General features: G+C 42.5%; 1 protein-coding gene across 1 annotated transcript in view; it reads right to left on the reverse strand.

Annotated features, from left to right (window-relative positions):
* Positions 1–1,020: 1,020 nt before the first annotated feature.
* Positions 1,021–24,438, reverse strand: part of EVA1A (eva-1 homolog A, regulator of programmed cell death) — a 62,591-nt gene continuing 39,173 nt past the window's right edge. Inside the window, exons 3-4 of the mRNA XM_055123075.1 lie at positions 24,019–24,172; positions 1,021–2,261 (exon numbers count right to left, since the gene is read on the reverse strand). Coding sequence (XP_054979050.1) covers positions 1,888–2,261; positions 24,019–24,064 — 420 coding nt within the window. The 5' untranslated portion in view covers positions 24,065–24,172 and the 3' untranslated portion in view covers positions 1,021–1,887. The remainder of the gene's footprint in view (positions 2,262–24,018; positions 24,173–24,438) is intronic.

Here is a 24,438-nt window from a genome sequence, read left to right on the forward strand (position 1 = left end):
AGGATAATGGAGTGACAACTAGTAAATCAGTGCCCTGCTCTCCCCAAGCCCCTCTACCGTGGCAACTACTATAGTCTCTACCCAGTGAAGATCCTAGACCTCACAATAGCCAATGCAGGGTATGTCACAGGGGTGAAGGCAGATCCTCATGGCTAGTTTTCTAAGGGACAGACATCAAAATAGATAATGTTGGTCTAGATTCCAAAGGAATAGAAAATTCCTGCAACTGTTGCCAAGAGATGGAAACCATAAGGGTAAGAACCCAGATTTGGAGACCTCGATTGAACAAGATTTTAGTTATTAGCAAATGAGACCACCCACAATGTTTTACGAAGGCCAGTCACCACGGGCCCCTTATGAGCTAGATCTCCCCTTTGACCAAGAGACCTGTGATTGTTCTTAAGATATCTGCCAAGTCATAGAGTGACCAAAGCAGTATAGAACTCAGCAAAGGAAGTTTCTCAGGCTCTAGAACCTCCAAATAAGGAACCCACCAAATGGAAGAGAAGGAATGGACAGTTAAGAGTTCACACTGCTCCTTGCCCCTCACTTTGGAAGATGTTGCTTCCTTCTCTGTATCCTATTTCTAAATGTCTTGCTCCTCTTCTTGCTCCACTAATTTCTTCTCTCTTTATGGGGCATCATTTTACCCTAGCCTTAGGTGAGTCTCTATTACTTTATTTGCTTCACAGTAACTATCCCTCCACTATCACATACAGCCCACAGGGACCATTTCTCTATTCTCCTTTCCCAGTTTCTCCCAGTTCTCAGTTATTTGAAAGATCTGGCAAAAGAGTAAACCTGCCTGAAGGGTTGTCATATAAGTCAGCGTTTCTCAACCTTTTCACACCTGTCTGCACACTGGCCATGGGTCCACAGTTATATCCTAGGAAACTGAGGTGGTAGACCAGTGTTTTGCAATATTTCTATACCCATGGGCCTATGCCAGTCTACGAACTGGTGCTAAAAGACCACAGACTTAAGGTGTGTATAAACCGAGAAACAGATAGGAAACATAAATGAGCTTATGCCAACTTTATTTGTTTTTTAAAATTCCGCCCTAATTTGGGCTTTATTCTCTATCTCCCAGGACCCGTGTTTTCTTGGGAATCCAAATGTTTGTTTTATAACATAAAACATGTTTGCAGTTATGTTCACCCAGAGTCACAACAAAACCTTCTTCTCCCCCACAGAGAAGACACCCCACAGCTTTTGTTCTTGTGCATTCATGTTAATATATCTTTATAAACTATTTCAAATAAAACCCTTCATCCTTTGAGGTTATCAATGTTTTCTAGTTCACCGACACGTTTTCTACAATACAATAATTCATTTTCATAAATGAGGTGGAAACTACACTAAAAGACAGGATTTTAATCCCTGAGGTGCCAGTTAAAAAGGACCCAGTTGTCCACTGCAACACAAGCTTTGAAAAATCTGCTTTAAATAAGATTAGTCTGGGTCAAGCTATCTGGATTGGAAATCAGCTCCATTATTTTGGAGTCATTTAGGAAACTGACTTTACTGGGTGAAATTCACCCAGCTATTCTTAGCCCTGGGGCCGTGTAATCTTTTCCTTTTGTAAAGGAGTAACATAGCAACGACGTTTGCAGAAACTTCTGAGATCCTCAGAAATCGAGAGAATCCGCAGTCCCGTTTCTCTCTAGTCTCCATCCACGTTGTTGGAGAGGGGTTTTCAGCACCTGCTTTCCAAGACCTGGAAAGGTTGACGATCCACCTTGGTTCTTCTACTCCCCCCGGAATGTCATCCAAAAGGAGAAATGAGTCCTTGGAGCTAGAATGAGCAAGCCCTGCGTTACCTCTGTCGCGATGATAATCCCAGATTATAATCCCAGAACCGGGTTTACCTCTGGTGCCTCCCTTGCCCTAGTAGTAGCGGTTTAAACTCCTGGTCCCCGGCACCTCGGGCTGCCCGTTCATCCAGATCTCCCTGATGATGCGCTCCCGCTCCTCCAAGCGCTGCGCGCGCTCCAGCTCCTCGGCCGACGTGAAGACGTTCTTGTTCAGAGTCCGCTCGAAGCGGCGGTGTCTGCGCACCGAGATGTCCGACGCCGTGTCCGAGCTGCCGTCCTCGCTGTCGCTGCTGTCGCTGCTGCTCTCGCCGTCCTGCAGGAACTTCTTCCTGCGGCGCCGCCGGCAGTCCGTTTGGCAAGAGATTTTCATCACCAAGGCCGCTAGGGTGAGGACCAGCCCGATGCACACGCCGGACACGAAGTACAGGGCCACTCGCTCGGGGTTTTCTGGAGAAGGAGAAAGAAGGGAACATTCTGAGGGCTCGTCGCACGCGTGGTCTCGGGGCAAACAGGATGTCAGCCCTGGTCACATATAGCGCCTTCCCTTCCAGGTGGCAAATGGCATAGGGTCATCAAAACATAATTGTCAACTAACGGCAGATATGGGTAAAGGCCTGGGGGCACTCTTACTGCACCTGCAACTTTATATTTCAAAAAATGTTAGGGGCTGGAGAGATTATTATGTTTGCATAGCAGGTAAAGCGCTAGCCCTGCCTGCAGCCAACCTGGGTTGATCCCCAGCACCCTATTTGGCCCCCCAGTGCCCACTGGAGTGATCCTTGTACACAGAGGCGGGTGCAAACCCCCAAGGGCAACTGAGTGTAACCCAGAAACAAAATAAAAGTAATGTGAAATGAAAAGTGAAAGTAAAGATTATTATTATTTAGTACATACTATAAGTAAACGGGCCCCTGAAGAGATGTATTTGTCTAAAGCTTGGCACCTCTGACAAGCATTAACTTTGCTTCTGAACTTGGTCTTGGCAATTCCTTGAACTACTTTTTTTTTTCTTGTTGGGTCACACCCGGTGATGCACAGGGTTTACTCCTGGCTCATGCACTCAAGAATCACTCCTGGTGGTGCTCAGGAGACCATATGGGATGCTGGGAATCAAACCCAGGTCAGCTGTGTGCAAGGCAAATGCCCTACTGTGGTGAGCGGGCCTTCAGCATATAGCCTGCAGTCAAACATTTGCATAAACTGGTTGAGAAAGCCATTTTACAAGAACCAGAGGACTGGGATATTTTACAAGATCAGGATGGTTTGCCAACAGAAACAGAGAGATCAGCCTTCTGGATATCTACAGTTATCTCCCCTCCTTGCCCCGGGTATCATTAGTTACTTCTAGTTTTACCATAAGGCCATGACACAAGTAGATTGAAGACTAAGCATACATAAGCGCTGTGGAGTTACAATAAAGTATTTTTTGCTTTTGCTCACCTCTCTCTGTATGTGTGTGTGTGTGTGTGTGTGTGTGTGTGTGTGTTTGTCTCCCCTCTCCCTATCACTCTCGCACCCTCTCCTCATGAACCCCATTATCCAGTTCCGCAGGGTGGGACACCCTACCCGCTGTGCTGTCACTCCAGCCCCTTGAACTACTTTTTAATCACAGGCAATGGTGACTTCTAATATGATCCCTTTCTAATAAGTTATCAGGTAGGGGTCTGATATGACCTACACCTAATCACTTCATTCTAATAAAGGAATGTGGCCACAATGAGGATGATTTTAAGATTTCTTTACATAAAGCTGTCTTGTTTGTTTTGGGAGGTTAGGAAACAACTTTTTTTTTTGGCTTTTTTTTTGGGGGGGTCACATCCGGCAATGCACAGGGGTTACTCCTGGCTCTGCACTCAGGAATTACTCCTGGCAGTGCTCAGGGGACCATATGGGATGCTGGGAATCGAACCCGGGTCAGCCGCATGCAAGGCAAACGCCCTACCTGCTGTGCTATTGCTCCAGCCCCAGGAAACAACTTTAGAAAACTCTGATGGTGTTGATGTACCTATGATTAGCATTTGATGCACCTCCCCATTGTTAATGTACAAGGCCCCTATCACGGTCTTGATGTGGTTTCTACCCACCTCCCCCATTCACCCTCCACCCCTATCCCACAGCTCAGTATCTCAGTTCTACAATCAAAAGCCAAGGCTTTGTCATCATTGTAGGACTGAGTTTCCATGGACTCATGTTCTCTTTGGCTTTTCTTGTCCTCTCACTGATAAAGCCTCTAGTCCTGTTGTGAGTTGTGATAACAGCGAGACCAGAGGAACTAAGGGGAATCTAGCCAACAGTTTTTGGAGAAACAGGATTTGCCAGCCATCATGTGAGTGGGTTTGAATTGACTCATCCGCTGGGAAGTCTGGAGGTGACCACAGCCTTGATCTTGTGGCAAACATTGTGGGAGACCTTAAACTAAACCCAGAGAAATCAAACCCAGATCCAGACCCACAGAAACAAAAGATAATATATGTGGTTTTAAGTCATAAGTTCTGAGATAATTTATTATGCACTGATACTTCACTGACGTATTGACATGTTAAAAGCCAGTGCTGGCATTCTAGAATGGTCTCATTAGGTTAATCTATGAGACAGAAGCTGCAGCTTTTTCTTGGTGAGAGAAAACAATTATCCTGATAATGAGCAATACACATAGTGGCAGAGCAGTGCTCACTGTTTGAGGTGTATAACAGAATAAGAGCCTTTGGGCAAATAGTTTACTCTTTTGGGACATGTCTGGAAACAGAGAGACAAGCTGATGGGATTCAAGGTTGATTAAATCAGTCATTCAGAATCTATATTCACTTTTGTAGTATAATAAAAATGATTTAATGTTTTTACAGGATCATATATGATACTTATGTGCTTCTTGAAACTTAATATTTATTGCAGGTATTTCCACATGTGTGTATTTAAATTGCTTTTACTGCTGCATTGTATTGTGTAGAGTAAGCCTATTAAAATTTATTTAAGTTTTTTCTACTGATATCATGTAACTTGTTTCCACTTTTTCACAATTACAGTCAAAGTTAGACTCAACATCCTTGAATTCTTGTACACATCTCCTGAGACAGAACTAAATTTCTACAGATAAGTTACTAGGAATAGAAAAACAGCACAAAGATAGTAGACACGTTGTAGTTCTGTGCATTATAAAATATATCAATAAGAGACACTATCAGTCTAAACAAAACACAATGAATATGTTCACAATCCTTCTTCTCTTTGAAATCCCATCAAAACAGTGATGCCAATTACAGGTACAAAGAACAGAGAACAGAAAATAAAAGGGGGAAATGCAAATTGTTAATTGAGTAGTCAACAAATGCTGTTAAAATGCAGATATTCATTTGGATGAAGGAGAGTGAAAGTCAGATCCCAGTGACACACCACTCCTACTTTCTGCTCCTGCTTTTAAATGATTGATTGGACATCCTCCCACGAACAAACATGCCTCTGAGGGAGTTGTGGACTCAAACAACCTATGCCAAGAGACTGTTGGGAAAAGTCACCACCACACATTCATCTGATTAGTGTAATCAATGTACACTAACCTCTTCAGAGGATACAGAACCAGGAGCTAACCCTATCTCTTCTGCAGAGCTGGGGAACCCTGGAGAAGGCTGACTTAGACAAAAGGTCAGAGAAGATGGGACATCTGTAGAAGTCCAGCCCCTCAGAGGGGTCCAACCAGTGCACCATTTGACCAAAATATGAAATCAAAAACATAACAAAGTTTGGACACAGAGAGGGTAGAGGAACTTTCCCAGTGCTGAGCCTTCCAGACAGGATCTGGGAATGAATTTTCTACCTGTGCTTGAACTTCAGCACAAAATCCTTCCATGAGATTTGTGGGGGAACCTCAGCTTAAGATCTCTCCACTGGCCCACAGGTATTCCTAATGCATGGGTGCTAGGTGGCACTTCCCTCCACTCTGAAGCTAACTCTAGAGTTATGTGGAAATGTCTCTCTTGAGATAGCCCAAGTTCATAGCAACATTGCTCTGTTCATAGCAACATTCTTCACAATAACCAAGATGCAGGAATAAGCCAGCAGATGAATGCATAAAGAAAAATGGTTCAAATATTTTTTTCACTATTTGTAGACCACATAATGCCTGGAATATTGTTCAGACATAAGAAGGAAATCCTGCCATTTACAATAACATGAATAGGTCTTGAGGGCAATATTCTAACTGAAATGAGTCCCAGGAAAAAAATTTAAAAACTGCATGATCTCACTTATATACGAAATATAAAAACCTCAAATGCATAAAAAACAGATGCATAGACCAGTCATTGCCAGGACCTTGGGATTGAGAGAATAACATGTTGGTCAAAGGGTATTTTCAGTCATTAGGTGATTAAGTTCCATAGCTGTAATGAAACATGATGATTTCAACACTTGAAAGTTGATGCGAGAGCAGAGGTTTAATGTCTTGCCAAAATAATAAAAACAACAATAAAATAATAATTATGAGATAAAGAATATCTTAATAAATCTGATTGTAGAAGCATCTTATATTATATGTGGGCATCAAACCATCATATTAACTACTTTAAACGTATACATTGTTAAGGATCAATTATATTCCAATAAAGTTAGATAGAAGCACATCTATCAAATAATAACTAATATGTCTATCAAATAATAAAATGTGGCATATCCACAAATGACTATGAGGCCACAAGAAAAAAAATAATCCTGTCATTTTCAGCAACATAATGAACTTTGAGAGCATTCTTCTAATTGAGATGTCACAAAAGACAAACACTCTGATATCATTATGTATATGTAGCATCTGTAAATGTCCAACTAGTGAAAAAAGAGTGCAGTAGTCATCACTGGGGTAATGGGTAAGAGAAATTAGTTGAATTAGTCAAAATATTGATGTTAGCACTAAAGAAATGAATGCCTTCAGTGATGGGGCAATGGATCCTTTCCAAGTCAATTTCCAATTCTTAATTTTTTTGTTTTTTTTTTCTGGACTACACCTGGCAGTGTTGAGGGCTTACTCCATGCTCTGCACTCAGGATCATTCCTGGTAGGACACAGGAGACCTCCTATGGGGGGGCCAGGGACTAATCTGGGTTGGTTGCACACAAGGCAAGTACTATTTCTCCAGTCCTATCTAATTCATAATTTTTAACAAAACTTAGATGGAAAAATTAAACTATCAGCTGCCCATTCAAAATAATTCATTAAAAATAATTTTAGGGAGTGGGGCGATAGTTCTGGACTTATAACTGAAATCCTAGTTTGTTTTGGGCACAGAATATGGTCCCTCAAGCACTGACAGGAGTGATTCCTCAGCACAAAGTGAGAAGTAAGCCCTGAGCACTGTTGGATGTGATACCATAAACAAAAAAAAGTAATACCAATAAAAATAAAAAAATACTTTTGATAAAATTTAAATTTTGGCATAGAATGCAAATTTTACAATAATGAGACATAATTGAGTCAAATAACTTTATTATAATAAAGTTCCTAATGATAGTCATCTAAATGTATCTGTGAGTGAAATTTCCCAATACTTCTATCTATAAAAATAAAACCCAGGGGCCGGAGCGATAGCACAGTAGGTAGGGTGTTTGCCTTGCATCGGCTGACTCAGGTTTGATCCTCGGCATCCCATATGGTCCCCCAAGCACTGCTGGGAGTGACTCCTGAGTGCAGAGCCAGAAGTAACCCCTGAACATTGCCAGTGTGCCCTCAAAAGCAAAAGTAAATAAATAAAACCCAGGAAACTTAACTGAACTATGCCTAATTCTTGTAATAACTCTTATTTTATCTATAAAATCATAAACCAATGGAAGGGAAAGATTTACTTTGGAAAATAGAAGCATTTCCTATACATTTTAATTTTTTTTTTGTTTAAAAACTGTCCTTTTTATCTTAACCTCATAGAAACATCGCACACAAAATCCGTTTACCTCAAATGAGCAAATTCTTGGTCTTAGCCTTTTCCTCTATGTCTGCCTCGTTCCCTCTCTCTTTCAATCAACTTCTTTCTGCCTCAGTCCCCACACCCTACAGTCACCTATTCCCCAAACCTAGAATTAGCTTTGACTCACTCTTTTGCTCCCTCCCATGAATTAATTACTCAGTCAAGCCTCATATCTCTTGCATCTCCTCATTCTCATTTCATTTTCCCACACCTGAATAATCACTACAACTCCTTAGCTTGACAATCAGATTCCACTTCTGCAGTCTTTCAAATGCAGGTTTATTTGATGCCAAATCTCTGCTCTTATCAGGATAGAAAACCATCAGTCAGGCCTGATTTGAAGTCACTCCTCAATCTTATCTTTCACTACTTACCACCCTGTTTAACTGTGATAAAGGTCAAAGATATTACAAATGACTCACATAAAGAGATTTTCACAGATCCTGGCATCGAATAAATGACAACTTACTCTTGCTAATTTTATTTGTTATTTTCTTGGGAGTAGGGCTGGAGCAATAGCACAGCGGTTGGGCTTTCGCCTTTCACGTGTTCGACCCATGTTCGACTCCTCCGCCCCTCTCGGAGAGCCCGGCAAGCTACTGAGAGCATGGAGCCCGCACGGCAGAGCCTGGCAAGCTACCTGTGCGTATTGGATATGCCAAAAACAGTAACAATAAGTCTCTCAATGAGAGACGTTATTGGTGTCCGCTTGAACAAATCGATGAGCAATGGGATGACAGTGACAGATTTTCTTGGGAGGGTCACTCCCAGTGGTGCTCAGGGCATACTCCTGGCTCTATTCAGGGATCACTCCTGGCAATACTTGGGGGCCATATGTGGGTGCTGAAAATTGAACCAAGGCGATCCATGTCAATCACTTTAACCTCTACATTATCTCTCTGCCTCTCTATTTTTTTAAAAAAACTTGCTCTTTGCTTCTCTCTTCCTTTTTTCTCCCTTTCTTACTTCTGTCCATGTATCTGTTTGCCTCTCTCTATTCCTACTATCTTCCCTTCTGTTGAAGGCAGATAGGTAAGGAGATTCTGGTAATGTCCTTTTTGGGAAATACTAAAACTCAAGTGAGATTTCCTAGCTCTGAAGCAGCCTATAGCCATGAAGACCACCGCTCTCTCACATACAAGTTCTGAGCTCTTTGGAGGGGGCAAACCGAGGCACGGCCCAGATGCAGACATAAGGACCCACCTAGAGAAGGGCAGGACCCCTCAGAAAAGGAGAAGCTACAGAAGAATCCCAGAGATTATGAGAAGGCCATGGACAGAGCTAGGCTTTCTTTTGACAAGGTCCCAATTAACATTTATGCATACAAAACCGAAAAACCCATTTGGAAGAACTGGATAAAAGCGCCCTCTGAAAATTACTCAGGGATTCTGCTTCAAGGCCCGGCTTTCCCTTGAACCTGCATCTCGCTTGCTTGTTTTTCTTTGCTGCTTTATTCCACTCTGGAGAAGCGTGTGTTCTCTCCTGAGCACATATTCCTCTGTCTCTCACAGCCCCCACGTCTTTCTAAGTGAGCTCCATTCAATAAATCCTCCCTTGCTTCACTATTTCGCCTCCTTTGAGAACTCTTTTTGTGAGGCAAAGGCGGTAGACCCAAAACGCTTGCACTGAAGTTCGATCAGGCATTTCCCAGAGAGCTGGTGGCCAAGGTGGGTTGAGCAAAGAGATGGAAGCACTTTTTGTTTCGAGTCTACATCTTGCTCCCCACTTTCCTGAGCACCCGCAACATTTCCATTTCTCTTCCTGCCTCCCTTCCATGGGAGTTTGTCTTTCTAACTCCAGCCCCATCCCACCTATTTTATATCTGAACCTTAAAGATGGCTTCTGAATGAAATCTTAATAACTGCTGTTCTCCCTCTAACTTCAGTCAAGCCTGTCTCCTATCAAAATCAGAAAACAACCTTCTCTGCCTTAAGCCATCTCAGATATGGAGTCCCAGAATCCCAGTAAATGGAAGCAGAGAGAGGAAGGGAGTTTACTAAGTGTCACTGGATTTGAGCAGTGACTCAGGCTGATTTTCACACTGATATAATTTGGATAGTTTCTCTTCATCATGCATGGGCAAAAATCCAAACTGCAACTCCACTCTGTGTGTGTGTGTGTGTGTGTGTGTGTGTGTGTGTGTGTGTGTGTGTGTGTGTGTTCTCTGATCCAGGTCACTTCCTCTTGGCCAGTACTATCCACCCTGGTCTCGACAAGATCCAGACAGCTGTAAACTGCCCAGGAAGCAGAGTGGGGAGGGCTATTGTGGGCTGTTTTCCCTTAATAAATAAAAATAAATGTAATGCTGTATCTTGCTTCCTGCAGGGTCATTGTTCTCCTGGGCAGGAAGAGGCCCTCTCTGTAGGTTGTGAAGCTAATTTCATTCGCACCTTCAGAGGTCAGACTCTGTACAAGAAAACTGAAGCCTGGTCTTCCAAGAGTGACCTTGTTCTGCCTGACCTTCGGACCCCAGAGCCCATACTTCTTTGCCAGGAAAGAACATGATTTCAACATAAACTTGAAAGACCTTGTATAAAATCGAGGAGTATTTAGAACACTGTCTGCAAAAAAAATTTTTAAGTATAGCAGATTTTATTTGAATGTTTTGAGGAAGGAGAGACAGACAGACAGACAGACAGACAGACAGAGATTAGATATGATGAGGGCGACACATGTGCTCTGGAACTACATGTGCTGGGCAGCAACACGTGGGCACAGGTAGCGCGTGGGCATAGGTAGTCTCTGTGTGTCCACTCTGCACTCTTAAGACATCTTTAGGATACCTCTTTATGGATCCTGCCCCCAATCCCTTTCAGAAAAGTGGGACTGCCACTTCCGATGCCCTCAGAAATGTGGAAGAAGTCTTCCTCTCTTCTTACTAGGACACATTGTTTCTCGGGAGACAACGGTATTGTTCCTGTGCTCACCTGAACCCCCTATCGCACTCCCCTCTCACTTCCTGACAGGAGCACTGCAGAAGGAGGCTTCCTTGGCTCCCTGGGTACTTATTCTGCTCACTCTTCCACCCCTGCGCAAGAAAAGACCTGAAGTCCCAGAGCCCAGACTCCAGAGAGAGGAGGTAGAAGGCACATCCTCAAATCTGCTTTAATCATTGTTGACGTTGGTGCTATATTTAGGTGTTTTTCTGGCTCCCTGATTCTCAAAGGGAGGAAGTGTGTGATTCGTGCATCCAATGCAGGCAGTGAGTTATGTAGCTGGATTGTAATTAGTTAAGTAACTATTATGGGCCCCACGTGACAGTGGGAACTCTGACGGCAGAGTCCATAGGATTTACTTTGGATTGCCAGTCACCCAACAACACAATACCTTGGTGTTTATCTTATAGAGGCTTATTGAATTAAATCACACAGATACAATATCTCAAACATCAGTTAATTTATTCATATGGATAAACAGGCACATGACTGTGTACAGCATATATTCCTTCTCCTCTGGATATACTTTTTAAATTCAAGCGTACTAATTACATTACATTCTAGGATCACATCCTCTCTTCACTCCCTTTCAAATGGTTCCTCTTTGCCTTTTCCTCAACCCCCTTTTCCCCTTTTGCTCTGGTAATCACCATTCTTTTCAGAGGATCTGGGAGTTATTGTTACTACTTTTTGCCAGTTCATTTTCTTTGTTTATTTATATTACACATGAATGAAACCATCTAGAAATTACCTTTCATAGAAATATCCTGGCTTATTTCATGCAGTATTATCCTCTCAAGTTCCAGGTTTTCTCAAAAGAAATGCTGTCATCTTGGACTGGAGAGACTGTGCAATGGGTGAGGCACTTGCATGCAGCCAATTCGCTTGATCTTTGGCACTGCATAAATTCCCTAAACACTGCCAGGAGTGACCCCTGAAACTAGAGCCAGTAGTAAACCCTGAGCACTGTAGGGCAAGAACCCCGCCCCCCAAGGGCCTCCCCATTAAAAAAAAACTCTCATCTTTTAAAAATAACTAAAAATAACTAAGAGTATTCTGTTGCATCCAAGTTTGTCTTGAGTAGGGAGCACTTCCTGCCTTCCTCCCATTCTTGGCTTTAAATGCCACTCTCAAGTCACTCTGAGTCTGTCTTCACATCCTTTATGAGTTTCTTTGTATGAAGAATTTAGACGGGTTCTGCTTTATTTACCAATCCAGCCACCCTGTGTCTTGATTGGTGGATTTGAGTAATTTGTATTCAGGCTAATCATTGCTATATAAAAGTTACCTATTGTCATTCATTTTCTGTCAGTTTATAACTTGGGGGTGTTTCATTTTCCACAAATTTCCACCTGCTTTTTCCTGCAGTTTGTGTGAAGAGTCTCTCCATGTCTTGAATTTCCCTTATAGTTGCCTCTGCTCCTATTTCTCATCTGTGGTTACTAAGAGGTCAATCCATCTGTATCTATAGCTTTTCATGTGTGTGCTAATATCAACTCATCCCCTTTAGACTAAACAGATTTTGTCCTAGTCTTTCTCCCTTGTGATATTTTGTTGTCTCATTTTATTCATGTTTATGTTTCTCCTTCTCTGTTACCATTTATTATCATACTCAAGACTTTATACATATATATATATATATACATTTTTTTTCTTTCTCTATGTCTGTAAAAGATACCCTTTTCAATGTTTTTTACTGTGCAAGTCTGGTAATGTTAATTCTGTTAGTGTTTGTTTATCTGGGAAAGCTTTTATATCTCCATTACATCTGAATGATAATTTTGAAAGACAGAGTATACTTGGCTGGAGGTTTTTATCTTTTTAAGATTATGAATTTGTAATTCTACTCTTTCCTTGCTTGTAAAATTTCTGTTGTGAAAACTGATGATAGTCTGATTGGGGTGCCTTTGTATGTTACTGATTTTTTTCTAGTAATGTTTAATAATTTTTCCTTAGCATCAATGTTTGATGGTTTAACAATGATGTCTCTTGGTGTATGTTTTGCATTTAAAATATTGGTGTTTAATCAGCTTCCAAGATTTCTATGTTTAATTCTTTCCTTACATTTGAGAATTTCTCTGTTATTATTTCCGTGAATAAGCACTTTGTTCCTTCCCCCTCTTCACCTTCTGGTATATACATTATTCTTATGTTTCCTTTCGTAATAGAGTTTGATAGATCCCAAATGGCTTTTCCGTTTTTCCTAAATCTTATTTCTCTCTCCTCTTCTATTTGAATTATTGCTTGAATTTTATCTTCGTTTTTTTCCTTTCCAAGATTGGATCTATTTATTATGTTTTCCATAGAGGTTTCCATTTCATTTATTGTGTTTTTCATATACAGAATCTGTTAGGAATATTTTATAATAGCCTCCATCTTTGTTGATCTCTGCTCCTACATTTTATTTTGTATTTCAGTAATATTTTTCTCTGTGTTAATATGTGTGTGATATATCCTGTTGACTTTCTTCCAAGAAAGAAAAGGGCATTGGGGTTCTGGGGAGGGAGGTGAGTACAATGGTGACAGGTGTGAGCTGACATTATGGACATGGGGAACCATCGATGACAATATCGTCATTGATATCGACATTGATATCCTCATTGATATTTAAAACAAAGAATTGTAACCAATAACAAAAGTTTTTTAATTAATTATTTTAATAGCTATTCCTCATCTGTCAAACTCATGAACAAATGTCATTAAGATTGTTTTCTGGGACCAGCAATACTACGTTGGGTAGGGCGTTGCCTTGCACACAGCTGACCAGGGTTCCAGCCCTGGCATCCCATATGGTCCCTCTAGTACCCCCAGGAGCAATTTCTAAGCACAGAGCCAGAAGTAGCCCTGAGCATTGCTGGGTGTGACCCCCTAAGCAAAACTAAATAAACAAATTAAAAAATAAAATGTCACACTTTAAATATATATATATATATATATATCTATTTCCCCCCTAAGAATTTTCTTATTCACCCTAGCCCCAAATTTAACCCTTTGTTGTCCCCAGTAGAAGACACAGTGGGTAAAAGGTGTGTTTTACTTTGAAACATTGGTCATGAGTGAGCGGGAACCCTCATGTCTGGAGTTTTCTTCAGTTACTGACCCACGTGGCATGACCGGGCTGGATATAAAATCACTCAGCATCCCTTGTCCTCTCGTGACCTGTCTGTCTAAGATCCTGCCTCGAGAACAGGCTATAGGCATTGGCTGCAGTGTAGTGGGTTATTCCGGGAGAGACTGGCCTGAATTCTCAGCTGCAAGGGGAGGAGAGCCCTCAGGTATAAACCAGTTCATCAAGGTCTGAGCTCCAGGGCCCGTTTCTGCAGCCTGGGGCCTCGGTCGGGCAGCACGGAGGCTTATCAATGAGGCCTGATACAGGGGCAAAGACAGCTGACAGAAGAGGGGCTTCCCCCTTCATGCAATGTCTAGGAGAAATGCTAGGACCCTTGCCTATTCATGGTCCCTCGATTTGCACAGCTCTCCCCAAAGTCCAGGCTTGCCTGATAACTCACACGGCAGAGACACCCCCACTTCACCCCACCCCACCCTCCCACCCTCCTGGGGCCTACACAAAAGATGGGATTTTATAGCCCAAAGCTCTGGGGGCTGTGTGAGCACTGTTAGAGAGAGCTTGGTGAACCTTTCTCCCCTCAGTGTCCCCATGAATTTTGGGAGAATTGGGTGTACCTGAAGTCCATCGCCCTCTCCCTGCTTGGTCTGTGACTTGCCACGAACACGCTCACCTCCTCTGTCTAGCAGCAACAAGAGCTCCAACCCCCCTCTCTCTCCTAACTGCTGCCAACATCACAGCTTGACAGCCACCCACCTTCAAACATGCAGGTGCTTGCATGACCAGGAGCCTTCCAGGGATTCAACTCCAGTGAACTGTATGAGATTTACAGTTGGAGGCTGGAGAGACAGCACAGTGGATAGGGCGCCTGCCTTGTATGCAGCCAAACTAGGTTCAATCCCTGGTACCCCATATAGTCCCCCAAGCAGCTCTAGGAGTAATTCTTGAGTGCAGGGCAAGGAGTTACCCTTGAGCATTGTTGGATGTAGTCCAAAAAGAAAAATAAAATTTATAGTTGGGTTCAGAGAGCTATAAGTCTCCTTTCCTTTTCTTTTTTCTCCTTCCTTCCTTCCTTCCTTCCTTCCTTCCTTCCTTCCTTCCTTCCTTCCTTCCTTCCTTCCTTCCTTCCTTCCTTCCTTCCTTCCTTCCTTCCTCCCTCCCTCCCTCCCTCCCTCCTACCCTCCTTCCCTATGAATTGTATGAAAGTAGCATCTTCACCAAACGCTATTGGGTGGAGTGTGTGGGGCAATTCAACTGATAATCAGTTTTAATTGATCAGTACATGCTTATTTATTCCATTAATTTATTATGAATCTATAGTGATTTAAGGGCTGAGACATAAAGCTTCTCTCCCTCCCTGCACCACACCAGATTCCCTTATAAAGCAGAATAAAATAATAGTCAGAATCATAATAATTAGAACAACAGTATTTTTTCAGTCCTCAAATTTGTCATTATCAACTGAGTTATGGGGAGCTCGGATCCCTGACAACTGAGACTATGGCCTTTATGTCAGAGTCATAGGAAAAACAACTCAAATGCTGGTTCAGTACTGCACTGAGCACTGAGTACAGCACTATCGCTGCAAACATTCAGAGTACTGATTATATAAAAAATTAATGATTCGTCTAAACTTCTGCATTAAAAATTACTGTGAACAAAGTTAAAAGACAAATGTCAATTTTGGAAAAATATTTGTAATAAGTAACAGAGACAAAAATCTAATATTCAAAGAGGATCCAGAAAGAGCATTTTTTAAAAAAAGACCACGAGGAGCCAGAGAATAGTACAGTGGGTAGGGCAGCTGCTTTGCACACAACCAACCTGGGTTTGATCCCCGACACCCCATATGGTCCCCGATCCTTGCCAGGAGTGATTCAGCACAGAGCCAGGAGTAAGCCCTGAACACTGCTGGGTGCGGCCCCAAACAAAACAAAAACAGACCAGGAGACCCACCACTAACAGTGTTGTCAATCACTATGATAAAAATATTAAAATGAGAGGCTGGAGCAATAGCACAGTGGGTAAAGCGCTAGCCTTGCATGCAGCCAACCCGGGTTCGATTCCCAGCATCCCATATGGTCCCCTGAGCACCGCCAGGAGTAATTCCTGAGTGCAGAGCCAGGAGTAACCCCTATGCATTGCCGGCTGTGACACCCCCCCCAAATGAAAATAAAGACCAATAGCCACTACAGAAAGTTGATGGAAGATGAACAGCTCAAGGATGAATAAATGTGATGGCTCCATCACATGAAGAGATGATCAGCTAAAGCAGAGATGAACACAGTACGGCTCACAAGTCCAACAGGCTGCCTGCCACTTGCTTTGTGACAAGAACAGAGGCGAGCACATACACTTACATCTGTCTGTGTCTACTTTCATGTGATATCAGAGTCATCAGATAGATTACCCAACAGACTAGAGACAAAATTGAAAATATTTACTTCCTGACCTTTTCCCACAGAAGTTTGTTGAGCCATGATGTAAAGAAACAAAAAGTAAAGGATAGATTTTTCATCTGTCAAAAATCCAAATTTGAAAATTTTGTTGTAGAACCTTCTCACTCATAAAGAGGACATTGTTCAATCTCTGTAGATGGCAAGTTAATAATAATTTACATACATTTTCATCCAGCAATTCCATTTTTGGAGATTTTCCTTCTGCAAGGACATTTGAATACATATATATGCCAGTTAATCACAAGGCAACTCTACTGGGGTGGAGTGATAATATATTGGGTATAGTGTTTGACTCGCATGCAGCCAACCCAGGTTTGATTCCCACCACCCAATATAGTCCCCCAAGCCTGCCATGAGTGATCCCTGAGTGCAGATCCAGGAGTAAGCCCTGAGCAGTGCCAGGTGTGGCCCCAAACCAAAACCAAACCAAAAGAAAAAAAAGAAGAAGAAATGTAGTTAATCTATAAAACAGAGAAGTATGCAGAGAGGTATGCTTTTCACTACAAGAATGAGGAAAGGGGCCAGGGAGACAGGTCAGTGGGCTGGAGGGCATGGTTCGCACGCAGGAGCCCTGGCTTTGATCATTGGTACCAAATGGCCCCTACGTACCACCAGGCGTGACCCCCTAGCCCTGAGCCAGGCGTAGCCTCAGAGCACTGCAAGGGTGTGGCCCCAAACCAAAAGCAAAGCAAAACAAAAATGAGGAAGCTCTCTATATACTACACAACTGGGACGACGACGCAAAGGGCTGAAACACATGCACAGCACACAGGGGCCCCTGGTTGATCTACCCAGAATGGGGTGCAACCCACAAGCATCACAGGGTGTGGTTCAAAAACTTTTAAAAAACCAGAAGGGCAAGTACGAAGCAGAAATATGATATGCAGCCTGATGTGTCTGTATTTCCTCCTATCTCTGGGAGGCTTCAGGGAAGCCGAGTAATGAGTCACACATGGGGAGCAGGTGACATGGGCTTATTTGATCACTGAGCCATGTTTGCTCATTTACTAGTTTATTATCTACTTGATGTTAGGCTTTTTCTAGATGTTATGGATAAAAGAAACAAAAGTTCTGTTTCCCTGTACTCTAGTAGAGGAGCAAGTATTTAAGTAAATAGAATAGGCTACCAGATGACAAGGCATTAAGGAGGAGAATAATGGGGAAAATAGGAAAATGCAGGGGCTGGAGCAATAGCACATTGGGTAGGGCGTTTGCCTTGCACGCAGCCGACCCGGGTTCAATTCCCAGCATCCCATATGGTCCCCTGAGCACCACCAGGAGTGATTCCTGAGTGCCAAGCCAGTAGTAACCCCTGAGCATCGCCAGGTGTGACCCCCCAAAAAAAAGAAGATGCAAAGCATTGAGGATGTGTTGTAGAAGGAGGTAGATGGGTGAGCCAAGTAAATCTCACAGAAAAAGTAGTCTTTTTGTGACTATTATTGTTGTTTTAGAGTACTAGAGATCGAACCCAGGGCCTCACATATGCAAGGCATGTGCTCAGATGCAAGCCTGAGTTTTCGGCCACATAAGCAGTGCTCAGGGCTTTCTCCTGGCTCTGTGCTTAGGGCTCACTCCTAGTGGTGCTCAGAGGACCATATGAGGTGCCAGGATCAAACTGGGGTTTGCTGCCTGCACGGTGAGCACCTTACCCGCTGTACTATCCCTCCAACCCCACAGGAAGAAGAATCTTCCTAAGCCACAATCCAAAGGAAACAGAGTGCGAGACTGGAAATGATACTATCAATTTAACACATTCAATTAAAGAGAGCAGTTAGACTTGCTAATAATATTGTTAGTGTTTATTAATGAGGTTATAACTTATTATTGATGGGATTATTTTCCTCATGAGAAATAATATTGTGAGTCCAAGGAATTGCCTGCAAGCAACTAAAACAAGAATTGTTTATCTGCCCAACCCAAGTGCTGATAAAAAAGGAAATAAACATGTGGGAGAAAGTGTTTGGGTAGACAGGCACGACATGGAGCGTTCTGAAGACAGGTTAGGAGTAAGTCAGAACTGCAGGGAAGAATTCTTGGATAAGGGACAATTTTTCCATGAGATATAGTCACAAGCTTTCATGTTTGAGTTACAATCACACAATGATCAAATACCCATCCCTCCACCAGTGTACATTCCCCACCACCAATATCCAAGGTATACCCCCCCCTTTCCTACCATCCCACTGCCTCCATGGCAGACAATTTCTCCCCTACTCTCTCTCTACTTTTGGGCATTATGATTTGAAATACAGATATTGAGAGGCCATCATGTTTGGTCCTTTATCTACTTTCAGCACACATCTCCCATCCCGACCAATCCCTCTAACTATCATTGACTTAGTGATTCCTTCTCTATCCCAGCTGCCTCCTCTCCTCCACTCATGAGGCAGGCTTCCAACTATGGGGCAATCTTCCGGGCCCTTGTATCTACTTCCCTTGGTTATCAGTCTCATGTGATGTTATTTTATACTCCACAAATGAGTGCAGTCCTTCTACGTCTGTAAGAGACAATTTTTCAAAAAGAAAAAGGTGAGAAAAGACTTGGCCAGTGGTTTGGAACAGCTGGTGGGAAGGCTTGAGCAGGAAGGGCTCTAAATATGAGCTCTGAGAACTCAAGGCTGGCACTAAGGACTTTGGGGAAGGCACCCGAGGAATTGCAGATGAAGGTACCTTGAACCATGGGCGAGTCCCTTCCCCTGCTCCTTACTCGCCCCTGCTCCGGAGCCTGTTGTATCAATCCGAGCCCTAGTGACATCTTGGGTCAGTTAATTCTTTCTTCTGGGGAACTGTTTAGTGTGTGCCAGGATGCTTCTCCATCCCACTAGGCTCTAGTAGCAATCCTCCCCCTGACTTTGGTTGTGGTCACCAAACATTGTTTGAGATCCTTCTGTAAGAAAGTATCACCTCTGGTTATGAACTATTTATCTTGAGGCTTTAAAAGCCAAATTTTTCTCTCTTACTTCAGAGAGAGGTGGTCATGTGACACAGTCGTGGCCAACAAAATGAGAGATGTGCTAGACAGAACCTTCTTCTGTATCCTCCTTTTTGGGGATCTTGAATGAGGCCTAGAGCCAAGAGCAGCCACTTGGCAGCCATGAGATGACAAGTATAAGCAAGCAAAAATGACGGGGCTGGAGAGGCGAGTATAGCGAGTAGGATGCTTGCCTTGTGCACAGACAACCCTCTTCTGATCCCAGCATCCTGTACAGCTCCCTGAGACCAACAGGAGTGAATTTTGACTGCAGATGGGTGTAAGAAACCTCTGAGCACCGCTGAGTATGGCCAAGAAACAAAACAAAAGAAAAATACCCATTCAGTGGTAACAGACCCGAGGTTGGCCTACAAAGCTGAGTGTGCCCAGGAGGGGCATGGATACGGATTTTGAGACACTGGTGAAAGGACAGTCTGGTGGAGGGTGTGGTGTGGCTACACCGTATGCCTGAAACTCCATTATCACAGTGGCAAAATAAAAACTGAAAGTAATTGTAACTAGGAGGAGGAGGAGAAGAACATAAGAATCACTGGGTAATTGGACAACACATCTCTGAGACAATGGAGCAACGCTAGCTTCCATTTATTTCTAGGCTTCTGTGGATAACTTAGTACTTATGTGTTTAAGTGACCGAGTTGAGTTTTTCTTTTCTTCGCAATTGAAACAATCTCAACAGTTAAATCACATAAAAAGTGTTTGGGTTTTGTTCCAGAAATAATAAAAATCTTCTGATTCCAAGGAGTTTGTTTTTAATTGTACTGCCATGCCTATATTTTAAAATACCACTTTACTTCTTATAAAACATAGCCTGTGAAGCAGGACTAGATGCAAGTAGACTTGGAAACTGCCATTATAGTGGAGACAAAGGAAAAAAATAGGATTAAGCCAACTTAGGGATCATAGGAATAAACTGTAGTGGATAATTTTAGGTACACTAAGAGGTAAACTGTATTCTCAGTAATCAGAGGTTAGAGGACAGACCCTAAGCAAGCAGGTATAATCACAAAGAAGCATCAAAGGTTAAAAATCATATTTCTGGTGTAGGTCACATTTTAAATTGGTCGGAAAAAAAAGAAGCATATATAAAAACTAATAATATTTAGTTTCAGGCTAGGAGGAATTTGAAATGCTTAACATCTAAGACCTAATATTGAGGGCATTTAGATATGCAGTTTTGGAGGTCATAAAAAAGTAGGAGAGTATTAATTTTTTAAATATATATATAAAATCCAACTTTTTAAGTTTTATGAAGTTAACATTGCTTATTTCAAAAATATATATAAATAAGTTAACATTAATAAAGTATAGGATACTTTAAAATATAGCTAATTTAAATAAAATTAAAAATACACAGAAAGGGCTGGGGAAATACTTCAAAAAGCTGGAGCTAATGTATGACAAGCACAAGGCTCTTGAGTTCAATCCCTGGCACCACAAACTGCTGAGACCAACCCAAATACTTTTAGGGTTATTTGAGTGAGTCTATGTAATTTGTTTAAAGCCTGGGAAGAGGACTTCTGAGCACTGTTGGGAGTACTCACCTCAATCTTTAAAATAATTACATAGACACATTCAAATAGCCCTAAAATCTAGTTATAATAGTAGTAAAATGTAGTTATATATACGTATACATAGATTATGCTGTATAAGAGGGTAATGTGCTTTATTCACTTAATAGTAAATTTTAAATATCATTCTACTTCAATTAATATTTATCATCTTTCTAATTCCTTTGTTTTCTAAAGAGTTCTGAGATAAATCATTCTCACAGTAAAGAATAAAGTTGACCATATCCATAACAATATCCTAGGATAAAGTTCTACATGAAATTGCTAAGAGCTACAGGGTATGTCTTTTACAGACTTTTGATAAGTGTTTCCAAATCATTCTCGAGAGCATTTATAGTGATTTCTAATCCTACCAGCACTGTATTCATATACACATCTCTCCACAGTTTTTTCAAAACTAAACTTATAAACTTAAAACTCAAAGTTTGGAGACTTTTATAAAATTAAATTAACCTTATTATTGTTTTAATTTTGCATTCTTTAAATTGCCAGACATTGAGTTGCATATATTATAGGTAATCTTGTGAGAAAATTACTGACTTGACCTTTGCCAACTTTGGGCTAGGAGCCTTTACTGATGTATAAAGAGCTCTTAATATGTTTTACACCTTAACCCTTCATTAGTGCTACAATGTTTCTTTAGCTTGAATTTTCCATTTAATTTTAGGGTATATTTTGATAAGCATAGTTTAAATTATTAGAATAGTCAGAGAATAGAATTTGTCAGTGGAATTTGGGCCCTTAGAATGGCCACTGAAGTGGCTATTGTGAAGAATGAGAACACGATGTACTCAAAAGCAAACTAAGAGATTGAAGCACTATTTGAAAGCATCAGCTGATGTTGGAGAGCAGGAATTTCTAATAGATTCAATCTGCAAAGATGTTACAGCATTGGATTACTTGAGTGCAGGAGGAGAAAATAGGGTTAGTACAGAGTTAGGGTTTTGCCTGTTGATTACTGGGGGGGGCAAAGGAATAAGGGCGTTGTGTATATTATCAAGGGTGTTGCTGAACACTTGGACAAGAAAAGACAGCAAAGAATGTCCTGGGAGAAAATAGGACCCTGGAACCCCTATGGAGTTGAAGATGGATTTTCCAGCAGGGAGAAAGCGTAAGGTAGCTACAAGATTAGGGAACTGAATACAAATTTCTTCTACCATTTTTGCTTCTGATACACTTATTCTTTTAAAACAATGATGATTTATATCTATCATATTTACCTCCAATTTTTAATTTTCTTTATTCATTTCCTATATAGTAGGGCAGCTCACACTCAGTCAAGTTTCTCTCATTAATTTACTGACTCAAACACATTTTTTCTTTCTTTTCTTCTTTCTTTCTTTCTTTTTTTGTTTTTTTGTTTTGTTTTGTTTTTTGGGTCCCACCTGAAAATGCTCAGGGGTTACTCCTGGCTCTGCACTCAGAAATTACTCCTGGTGGTCCTCAGAGAACCACATGGGAATTATGGGAATCGAACCCAGGTTGGTCCTGTGCAAGGCAAACACCCTACCCCAAGCACTGTACTATTGCCCCAGCCCGTGACTCAAACACATTTTGTTTTAATCAATGTGCTTTGCATTTCTCTGTCTCTTTCTCTGTCTCTGTCTCTGTCTCTCTCGTTTTCTCTTTCTCTCTCTACCACCTACTAACATAACAAACAGAAGCATTGTTTTCCTTGTCTTCTTGTATTCAAGCAATATATAATTCCCAGAAAATAGTGTGAGAAGGAGCAAGGCTGGCAAGGAAAAGAAGAAACGGATGTGCACCTTGGGCCTTAAAAGAATCACAAGACCAGTGGGTAAACATCGGAGCATTCAATGAGTTACCATGGTCAGTGGTCACAACTCAGGGTCATGCTGGCCCAAATGGCCAATTGCCAAGTACCTCCTGTCCTGAACAGAACTCCAAAGTCCAGCACTCTGCTTTCTCTCACCAGAGATAGTTCTTAGAACAGTTAATTTGCAAGTGTCTGAAGTCTTGAGGACACCAGAAACTCCCTGCCATTCCCTACTCCAGATTGGGGTTCTCTCCACTTGAACAGAGTCAAGGGGCTCCTTCTTCAGTAAATTGAAAGCATGCTAGGAGAGTTTCAAACAGCTTCTTTCCAAACCCAGTGTCTCTCCTCCCCAGAACAGCCCTGAGAAGCAGCCGAGCTGAGATTCCTCTGAAGTGCAGTTTTCTGGGAGAAAAGGGTCCAAGCAAAAGACTCAGAAAGGTGGGGAGGGCAGGGCCAGGTCTTTGCTGATTTGAGACCAACGCAGACCACATGCTGCATCTTTCCAAACACACAGGAATCAGCCAGCTTAGGCGGCAGAGCCCTCTTCTCCAGAAGCCTGCTCACTGTTTTCCCAGATCCACTCACAAAGAGATATCCTGAGCTTCCTTTCTCTTCACTCTCCGCTCAGATTGGCAGCGGTAATTGAAAATGTCAGACTTTGCCTGTGAAATCCTCTCTACCTTCTCCAACCCTGCCTAGACATCTAAATAGATAAAACAATCTGGCCTGCAGTGCCGCATTCAGCCATACGAGGAAAAACAAAGCAGAACCAAAGCTGACTCTCAACCCAGTTAACAACTCATGTAAGCCACAGAACTTGAGTCTAGTCACTGGAAATAGAGTCCACTTCGTGTATTTTTAAAGGGCTTATCTTACATGAATGCATTCTGTTCTCAAGAAATGACCTGGAGAGCAGGTCAGCCATCTCCCTGAATGGGTACAACTTGAACCAAGGAAGGGGGAAAATACATACTCTCACAGCTTCTGTGTTCATGTCTTTCAGAAGGTTATCAAATATCTCACAGTGCACACCTCAAACACAAGCACACACAGACACACACAGACACACAGACACACAGACACACACACACACACACACACACACACACACACACACACACACACACAGAGTCTGGGTGGCATTGAAAACCACTACTCAGAAATAACCAGGCTGACGCTCCTCCAGGCCTGCCTCACATCAAAGTTAAACACATAATAACAGAAGCCAACAGTAGCCCCGGGCCACTTCATTCCCTCACTCTTGCCAAAACACGTAACTAAACATTTTCAGCTATTCGAATCCCTCTGAACCCCTCATGTGCCAAATTAGCAAATGTCAAGCTTAACTCTCCCCCCAGAAGACCTTTCATCTCCAACCCTGCAGGCCAGAGCGCCCCTCTGCTAGCACACAGTGTTTTGCTCCAGAGGGTCCTGGCCCGGCACTGGTTAAACAACTACCTGAGACAAACGAATAGGCAGCGAGGATGTTGCTGAGCAAAGCCATGTCCTCACACTCCCGGGTCCCCGCGGCGGCTCTGGGCAGCAGCTGGCGGGCAGCCTGGACGCGGCGCCCGGGGGAGGCCTCCTGGAGATGCTTCCACAGGACCCTCTTCTGTTTGGGGACACAAAACGAGTCATGAGTACATATTCTGCGTTCCTGGGGCCCTGGACTCAAGAATAGGGGCGGTGTCCTGACTGCCAGCCGTCCAGCCAGCAGCGCTGGGGCCGAGCTGGAATCCTGCGCTCTACAGCAAGTCACCTGGCTTTCCAGGCGACAGCAAGTTCTTATATTGCCCTTTTCTTAACCTCCCGCCTGTCTCGTTCCCCCTCTCCCAGCTTCCTCACCTTCCCTCAGACTTTGCACAGCGTTCTCCCGTC

The sequence above is a fragment of the Sorex araneus genome, chromosome X (genome assembly GCF_027595985.1).
Source record: "Sorex araneus isolate mSorAra2 chromosome X, mSorAra2.pri, whole genome shotgun sequence".
NCBI lineage: Eukaryota > Metazoa > Chordata > Mammalia > Eulipotyphla > Soricidae > Sorex > Sorex araneus.